The sequence below is a fragment of the Hydra vulgaris genome, chromosome 08 (genome assembly GCF_038396675.1).
Source record: "Hydra vulgaris chromosome 08, alternate assembly HydraT2T_AEP".
Taxonomy (NCBI): domain Eukaryota; kingdom Metazoa; phylum Cnidaria; class Hydrozoa; order Anthoathecata; family Hydridae; genus Hydra; species Hydra vulgaris.
The window spans coordinates 2,289,682-2,299,594 of NC_088927.1; the positions used below are offsets into that span (position 1 = coordinate 2,289,682).

Sequence of the window (9,913 nt, forward strand, 5' to 3'; positions counted from 1 at the left end):
ATATATATATATATATATATATATATATATATATATATATATATATATATATTTATATTTGTATATATATAGATATATATTTTTATATATATTTATATATAGTTTTTCCGTATTTTGTTGACAAAAAGTAAAAATTAAAATGCAAGACCAGAATTTTTTTTATTATTGATAGACTGCCTGCCCCAACCAAACCCTCAGTCAATGTAGCAGCACTCCCTTGCGAGTCAGGCTAAAAGATAATAGATGTAGCAGCACTCAATTGCGAGTCAGGCTATAAGATAGTCAATGTAGCAACACTCCGCGCATGATTTACAGTAAAAAAAATAAAAATAAAAACATTTTATTAAAAAAAACAAAAACAAAAACATTTTATTAAAAAAAACAAAAATAAAAACATTTTTATAAAAAAATAAAAATAAAAAAATTGTTTATATTGTTAAAAACATTCAGAATGTTTTAAAAAACATTCTGGTCAATTAAATTTGTGTTTTTGCGGTTTTTTTAAAAAACGATTAATTTGTAATTAAATTAATGGTTATTACTTTCTGACAACATGCAAATGTTGGACGAAAGTCAAAAGTAATTAAAAGTGACATATTTGTTGGCATTAGAATCATTTTTTTCCTTCCATACTCCCAAATGCAACAATCTATATATGTATATATATATATATATATATATATATATATATATATATATATATATATATATATATATATATATATATATATATATATATATATATATATATATATATATATATATATATATAGTTTGTTGTCTTTGGGAAGAGCGAAAGAAAAAAAGTGATTCTTACGCCAACACATACGTCACTTTTAATTACTTTTGACTTTCGTCCAACATTTTCGTGTTGGACGAAAGTAAAAACCATTAATTCAATTACAAATTAATCGTTATATAAAAAAATCACAAAAACGCAAATTTAATTGACCAGAATGTTTTTAAAAACATTCTGAATGTTTTTAAAACATTCTGAATGTTTTTAACAATATAAACAATGTTTTCAATTTTATTTTTTTTAATAAAATGTTTTTATTTTTATTTTTTTTACTGTAAATCATGCGCGGAATGTTGCTACATCGACTATCTTATAGCCTGACTCGCAAGGGAGTGCTGCTACATCGATTGACAAATAAAAAATTGTTAAAGCAAAAGATCAAATCAAAATTATCCTAATTCAAAAGAACAAACAATTTTTTGAAAAATGTAGCTAATGTAACTTCCTGGTTGAAAAATAACTACAGCTAATATAAATTAATAAAACAATTTCCAAATTCCTGTAAAATATATTTCCTATAATTTAAATTTTATTTCGACAATCTTGCAGGTAAAATTACTGAAGGAGAAACAGCTTGTCTATGAAAAAACTAAAAAAGTGTTTTTACTTATTTGTTTGTATATATCTTATACTACTGATTTAGGTGAGCAGTGTGATGCATTACTGAAATAGCCTGCTGCCAGGGGGTAAAAGCCAATACGACGTATATATATATATATATATATATGCAGTCATGGACAAAAGTTTGCGACCACTGCGATTTTCACATATTTTATAATGTATTCTACTCTGAATTGCTTTTGGGCTACTTTAGTGCTACAATTTTGTACCAATTTGTGCTAATTGTCAATTAGAGTCTAAAATTGATGTTTACATGTTTATTTTCAGATATAACTGAAATATTTTGGAATATTTTATATTACAGAGACCTTATTTGAAGCAGTACTAGTTAAAATGGTACGCGGTAAAGAACTGACATCTGAAAAGCGAGCTCAGGTCGTTATTTTGTACAAAGAGAACATTTCTATAAGTCAGATAGCCAAAAAGCTCGGTATTTCACATTCCACTGTTGTAGCTACAGTAAAGAGAAATCAAGAGCTGAAAAGTTTTAAACCCAGTTCACGCGCTGGGCGCATGAAGGTTACAAGCAACCGTATGGATAATGCTATAATAAAGGCAGCAAAAAAATCACTAAGAGCATCCTCAAGTGTCATTAGTGCAAACTGCCTGGATCACCATCCAAGAAACCAAACAGTCGGACAATACGCAGACGATTATTTGATGCAGGCTTGAAATCTTACCAACCAGCACCGAAGCCGAAGCTTTCACCAAAGAATATTCACGATCGCATAGCGTTTTGTCAGAAGTACAGGTAGTGGACATCAGTCCAGTGGAAACAAGCGATGTTTTCAGATGAGACAACATTCACGCAATTCTACTCATTTTGTAGACATATCAGACGCCCACCAAATCAGAGGCATAATCCAAAGTACGTTATACCAACAGTCAAACAGGCTCCAAAAGTTATGGTTTGGGGAGCAGTCTCTGGTAGCGGTCGTGCCGGCATTTGGATTATGCCTAAAAATACAACGATCAATGGTGCTGTTTACTTGAGTATACTGATGGATAAGCTGCCACCATTTGTACCAATACATGGCATCACTTATTTCCAGCATGATGGCGCACCTTGTCATGGTACCAAGACTGTTAAGGTCTGGCTGCGTTCTGAAAACATCCCGCTACTGGAACCTTGGCCAGGCAACAGTCCAGATCTCAATATTATTGAGAATGTTTGGACTGTAATGAAGCAGAAGATTGCTGCACATAGCCCAAGTTCTGAAGATGACCTTATCAACTGGATTAAATATGTGTGGGTGCAGAAGATTACGCCGGACTATTGCAAGAAACTGTGTGAATCGATGCCAGGACGTATTGAAAATATTCTCAAAAATAAAGGATTTCATTGTAAATACTAAAATATGAATAGACATGCTGCTTAACCTGTATAGTGAGAATAAACATTCAAAATATATGTACTGATTTATAATTTACTACTCGTTTTTCTAAATTTTGAGTGTTTTTTGTAAAAAATTGCAGTGGTCGCAAACTTTTGTCCATGACTGTATGTATATGTATATATATATATATATATATATATATATATATATATATATATATATATATATATATATATATATATATATATATATATATACGATGTGCATATATGTACGATGTGTATATATATACAATGTGTATATATATACGATGTGTATATATATACGATGTGTATATATATATATATACACGTCGTATTAGCTTTTACATCGTTAATTTTTTTACAAAATGAGCTTTTTAAAACCACCTTATTTCAAAATGGGGCATTTTGGGGCAGCTAACTTTTTTTGTTTCTAACAGAATGACACAAATTCTCTTTAAAAAAAGAATTGGTTTCACGAAGGAAGTCTAAGGTAAAAAGTCCTAGCACTACAAAAATCAGATTAAACTCATAAAAATTGCATTTTTTAAATGCATTGTTAATAAGATGTATAAATACATATTTACATTTTTTTATAAATTAAGATAAATTTATCTATTATCTTTATATATGATGAAAATTAAAATGAAAGGTTTTGTATTTAGGGAGAAAATTAAGTTTTAATAATGATAAAATTTTAATGATAAAAAAGAGCTGTTTTCGGTCATTTTCAAACAAAAATTAACAATTAAATCTATTATTTCAGTACTTATTCTTTTATACCGTCAGAAATTACTTAGTTTCTCCGCGCAGCGGCCTTGCTCGGCAAGGTTCGTGTTTTGGAGTTAAAGAGTTGAGAGAGGGTTGTACCACGAATAACAACTAAAAAATAAAAAACACAAAAAAATGAGTAGCCTCCTCGACTGTAGTGGCCCCCCTCGGGCCTTGGAGAGGTGAATAATCTAAAAAAAAAAAAAAAAAAAAAAAAAAAAAATATAACAAACTGTAGAAAATAGTTAGCTAATAACATTGTTTAAATTTCGCTACTCAAAAAACTATATTTTGGCCAAATTTCAAGTGTTTCTAAATCACTGTGCAGTGGAAAAAAATCACTGTGCAGTGGAAAACTATTTTAATAAAGACTTTAATAAACGCTTTTGTTGCAAATACTCTACTATTAGTAAATAATTATTGAAAATTGATCTATAATTAAAAAGTATTTTAAACATTTATTAACTATATTTTAGTAAATTCAATTTTAGTAATTATTATTGTTTTAAATAGTAATTAAATGTTTAAATACTTTAAACAATTTTTAATCAATATTTACATAACATAATATATTTACATATATTAAATCACGTAATATTTGTAAAATTAACAAAATAATTTTACATCTTGTATGACTATTTAAATAATAAACATAAGCATTTAATAAATGTATTTACTATTATTTTAATTTTAAAATTTTGATTTAAATATTAGCAAATCTGTTCATTTAACTTTTACTCAAATAGATTTACAATTTTGAAAGTAAATTTAAGGCACCTTTTATATTATAGATGTTTAAAGAACAGAAAATTATGGTATACATAGTTTTAAAAATGTTATATTTTTTGATTAAAAAATATTTTTTTTTTTGATTAAAAAACATATTCTATTTTGATTTAAAAACATACTATATTTTTAAAAACATATTATATTTTAAAAAACATATATTATAAAAAATATATTATATTCTTTTAATCATCAAGTATAATTTAAAAAATTACATTTAATAAATAAGTTTCATTTACTAAGGGTTCAGATGTTAATAAAACTTTTATTAAGTTATTTTATTCGTTATTTGTATTATTTTAAAAGTCAAAAAGATTATTGAAAAGAAACAAAACTTTCTGAAAAAAATTACGTTATGTTTTTTCGTTTTCATCACATAAACTAAAATAGCATTCATTCAAAAAATAAATTTGAGCTATAGTTGTTAAGACTGAAATTTTTTACTTTTGTTCATTTATTGTCAAAAGCAGTTTTATCTTAATTGCCAAAAACTAAAGTTAACTCCGAATGGATATTTTAAATTGTTCTATCTTTTGAAAAAGCAAACTTTTCATACATTCCGTTGTTATAAAATTTTGCTACAAGTTTTTAAAATTAAGTTTTGTAACAACTTTTTTAAAAATTAACGTTCAGTTGGTGCCTACCAAAGGACAGTTACATTAGGCGCTTGAACATTTTTTAAAAAAAATGTAAAATGAAAACAAAACAAACTAATTAAGTTAGAGCTAAACATTAAAAGTTAAAAAACAACAAACTTATTGTTATATTATTATTAGTTGAAAACTTATATAACTTTTAAACCACAAAATTCAAGATTTTTTTTTGTATGACTTTTGAGGTTTTTAGCGATTTAACGTTTTTAAGAATCGCATCAATGTTTCCGTTTTTTTACAAGAGTAACAATAAACAAGACCATTATTATTCAAAACTAAGAATATAATAACAATAAAAACGATAGTAAATGGAATTTTAATGACTAGGAAACAACCCACCTTTGATATAATAAATCTGTGGCAGTACTTTTTTTTAAAAATTTTTTCAATGGTAATGCAAAAGTATTTTCTAAAAATTGAAAATTGGCAAGTTGAGTCTTGAAAATTGGCAAGTTGAGTCTTGAAAATTGGCAAGTTGAGTCTTGAAAGATTGACAAGTGCTAAAATAATTTTTTTTTAGCACTTGTCAATTTTTCAAGAACTTGTGGAACGATGGAAGAATATACACCTCAAACTATTTTTTTGGCATAAAACCTCAGATCTTTTTTCTTTTGCTGTGTTTTATCGATTATCAATATTATGCGCTCAGATGTTGAAGTGCCTAGTTACATCATTATGTAAAAAAGCAATTTCTTTTTTAATCAATTTTATTGACCTGAAGAATAAACGAGGTAGCTAAAATAAATTAAAAATTATTTAAATACTACTGCATTAAAAACTAAAAAAAAAAATGTTTTCTATTTTTAATAAAAAAGGCAAAAGAAAAATTAAACTTTTTTTGGGCACCCATACGGCTCCAGCTGTACTAAAACAGGTCTGGGTTCATCTCATGAACCCAGACTTGTTTTAGTATGCAATAGTTATGCAACCCCTAAAAATACAAAAACTATTTTTAGGGGTTGCATAAGATCTTTAAACATCAGATGGGTCCCTAATTTTATGAAAAAAAGTACTTTCTCCAAAGTCGATCATGTTGGGTCTTAAAAGAAGCAAAATTATATAAAAGTTTCAAAACAAATCTTCATTTTATAAAAATATTTAGATTTTAGATTTTACTGGCTAGAAAATAAAATTTTGTAACTAAAAATGAAAAAATATTTATAGCAACTCTTTCTTGTGTACTGATCCGCATTCCTTTAAGTTTGCCTAATTGTGCAATAAAAAGTTCTTAAAAAAACTTCAGAACATTTTATTTCAGATTATAACAAAATCCTTATTTTAAATAATTCAAAAAATTAATTTTTCATATAATTTTACAAAACTTTAAATCATTTTATAATTATTGTATTAATTCAATGCATTATAACAATTTTTAATATCTTTTATTTTCTTATTTTAAATGAACTTTAAAAACTCATAATAATGATTTTTTTTAATTTTATATAAATAAAACAAAAACTTACGTTGAGAAACATCTTTAGGTAGCTTTTTAATTCCATCAACTTGAACAACAAAAGATAAAAACAACAACAAAAGCATCATTTTGTAATTATATAATGTACCTAAAAAAAATGTAACATAAATAATTTTATTATTATTTTTTTAAATTTAATAATACTTGGCTTTATTGCCAAAAACAGTGAAAAAAATATTTTACTGCATTGCTATTACCTAGTGTATAACAAATTATATATTCTCACACACAATAAATATTGAATTTATCATCTCTTGATATTATTTTACAAACAATAAAGAATTATTCTATTAGTTACATTGTTTTTTACACTAGAAATATAATTTTCACAAAATTATCACAGTTTGAATTGTTGCATAGAACTCTCATGTTTTTGAATAATGTCTGCTTTGGCTTTGTTTATATCAATAATAAAATCAGCCCATTCATTTTCTCTTTTTTGTTTAAAATGTTCTCTTAATTCAGAGTTTTTTAAACTTTTATCAGAAATAATATCAATAATATTAGATCCAGCATTTATAACTTTGCCATGTATACCCTCAATACGGTTTTCAAGTAGCTCTACGCATTCTGGAATTCTCTGTGTTGACTTTTCTGCAGCAATTATTATATCTGAAAATGTTTTCATTTGACGACTTTTTTTTAACTCCATTTCTGTAACAAAGAATGTGCACTCTCCTTTTAAAATTGCTCTATGGTCAAAAAGCCTGGATAAAATTGCAAAAGCATCTTTTGAAACTACTTCAATATTATTTGACATATTATCCTTTAAAAAAGAAATACAATAAATAATAAATTTAAAATCTGTTGAAAGTGTGTTCAAAAATTTGCATAACATTTTTTTTTAAACTAAAACTTTGTAGAATTTTATGCTTACTCATACTTGTTTGTACTTACATTAATACTCTGATTTTCATTTATTCTAATTTTTGCTTTTGGATGTACCTTTGTATTTTATACTTTTAATTAGTTTCTAGCACTCTTTAATATGAGATTTATTTAAATTAGCAACAATATACAACACAATTATTTAAACTAAGAGCAAGCTACTCAACTCAATAAGTATCTAAGCTAATTATTGAGTTGAGAAGCTTTAAAAGAACAATGAACCAATATCATTCAGTTCATTACAACAGAATAAAAAAGATCTGACACTGGTCAAAAAACACTCTGACAGACACGTTTCTCTACTGAATGCTTTACTCAATGAAGCAACTACATTTAAGCAGTTCTAGATGATTGGAAAAGTTGTAGATTTTATTTTCAAAAGTAAAATAGTATAAAATATAACAAAGTACAACTTTTCAAAATAACAATCAAACAATAGTTAGATAAGTGAAATTAAAAAATACAATAAAAAATATAAATCGTGTGGAAACATTTACATTAGTATCAAGTTTGTTTTTGTGTCATACAATAAGGATCTGATTATTTATACTGATTCTTGAATATCTATATTTATATTAATAGTGGTTATTTTTGATCAAACTAAAAAAAAAAAAAATTTAAAATCAATTTTACATAAAAAGGCATTTTTTAATAGTGAAGCATCATTACATAATAATTGTTTAAAAGATTATTTTCAAATGAATTTTTGTATTCTAATAAATGATATTTACAATAACAACTGAACTTTTTCTTGTTTAAAAGTTTTCCAAGATTAAAAGCCTAGTAAATATTATTTTTAACTATCAAAATCTAAATTAAAAATTGTTAAAACAATTATTTATTCAGTTAAAATATAGCTAAATACATAATTGCTTAAAAATAACTGATATTAATACAAATATTTAATAAACTGACTGATTAAAAAACTTTGTTGAGAACAAAAACTGTAATTGTAACCTAAAAGTTAAAGTAAAAAGAAAGCTTAAAAAAATAGGAATAGAAGATACGCCCTCTGATCCCAGTGTAATTAAACTAAAAACACCAGCACATTTCATATATTTTTAATTTACATTATTCAAAACCAAAAGAGAAAATGTTATATATTATAATATTTCTAGCAAAAATCAGTAATTTATATTTAAAATTTAACATTAAGAACGAATCAGTAAAAATCTTTAAGAACAATATCAGGAAATTATTCACGTCTGCAAACTTAAATAAAAATCCATTATAATGTTTTTTAAACGGAAAACAAGTAAGCTTCCTCGGAAACGTTGCATTATGTTTGCTAATATTCTTAAAAAGTAGTTTACTCTAAATAATACGTGGGTATTTACTACGTAAATAATTACTTTATTTTACTTACTTAATGAAAAGAAAAATAACTATAAACAAAACAATGACAAAGCGATTCTAATGGAAACATATTCTATTCGTCACGTAAACAAATATATGAACAGAACGTTGGGTTTTTTCTTTAAAGTTACAGGTGAAGATCTGGGAATAGAAAAAAAAATGTTTTAAAGTTTTAAACAAAACATATTGTTATCTTGTAGAATGAATTTTTAACACAATAGCCTTAACGCAGTATTGTTACGGTATCGTATTGCTAAAAAAAACATTCCAAGATGGCAGAATATACAATAAAACTAAAAAGCATGCGGATCACAGAACGTCATTGAGGCTCGCGAGCCGCATGCGTCTTTTTTTGAAAGTTTTATGAACTTACTAATAATCAGCAATAACTAGTATTATACAGGGTGGGGCAGAGGAACATGTTTATTTGAATTAGCCTTCCTGAAGTGTGATTTGCTACGATAACTTTAAGGAGGGGCTTAATCAGGAGTGCAAACTGTAAAGTTTTGTTTATATGATGATCATCATATTAACATCACAAATTAATGCGGCTCGAGCTGCATTAATTTGTGATGTTAATATAGTGATGTAGTTATGAAATGGACGAACGTGGAACGTGCTTTTGCGGTTGAGGCATATTTTTCCTGTTGTAAATCAATCATCGCCACACAGCGTGCATTTCGTCGGCACTTCCATGTAGCACCTCGTGGCCGTATTCCAGGGTGACAGTCAATCGTTTCGTGGGTGAGGAACTTCAGGGAATCTGGAGACGTGAAGAAGAAGAAGCCTGGTCTCCAAAGAACTGCAAGATCTCCGCAGAACATCAAAGCGGTGCGGCAATCCATCTTGAGGTCTCCCCGACGATCTGCCCGCAAGTATGCATCAGCTTTTGGGTTATCAGCTCGTTCTGTTTGACGGATCCTTCATGAGGAATTGAAGTTCCATCCTTACAAGGTTGTTGTCGCCCAGGAACTGATTCCTTGTGACTTCGATGCTCGTGAGGCTGCGTGTAGGGCCCTTCTCGACTTGCCTGATGAAATGCTTTTGTTCTTCAGCGATGAGGCGCACTTCCATCTTTCTGGGGCTGTGAACAAGCAGAACATGCGGTATTGGAGCGCTGAAAATCCATGAGAACTTCACCTACAACCTCTACACTTGCAACGTGTGACTGTTTGGTCCGCAATATCCCGAGTTGGAATAATCGGTCA

The 9,913-nt window shown here is 27.3% G+C and overlaps 2 protein-coding genes across 2 annotated transcripts in view; both read right to left on the minus strand.

Moving 5' to 3' along the window:
• LOC100204679 (uncharacterized) overlaps positions 1-6,564 on the minus strand; it is a 42,304-nt gene extending 35,740 nt beyond the window's left edge. The window contains exon 1 of the mRNA XM_065802276.1: positions 6,451-6,564. Coding sequence (XP_065658348.1) covers positions 6,451-6,529 — 79 coding nt within the window. The 5' untranslated portion in view covers positions 6,530-6,564. The remainder of the gene's footprint in view (positions 1-6,450) is intronic.
• Positions 6,565-6,798: 234 nt separating this feature from the next.
• LOC101235404 (biogenesis of lysosome-related organelles complex 1 subunit 5) lies at positions 6,799-7,221 on the minus strand. Its single transcript, XM_065802335.1, has one exon. It carries the CDS (start codon positions 7,219-7,221, stop codon positions 6,799-6,801), a length of 423 nt encoding a protein of 140 aa, XP_065658407.1.
• Positions 7,222-9,913: the final 2,692 nt, after the last annotated feature.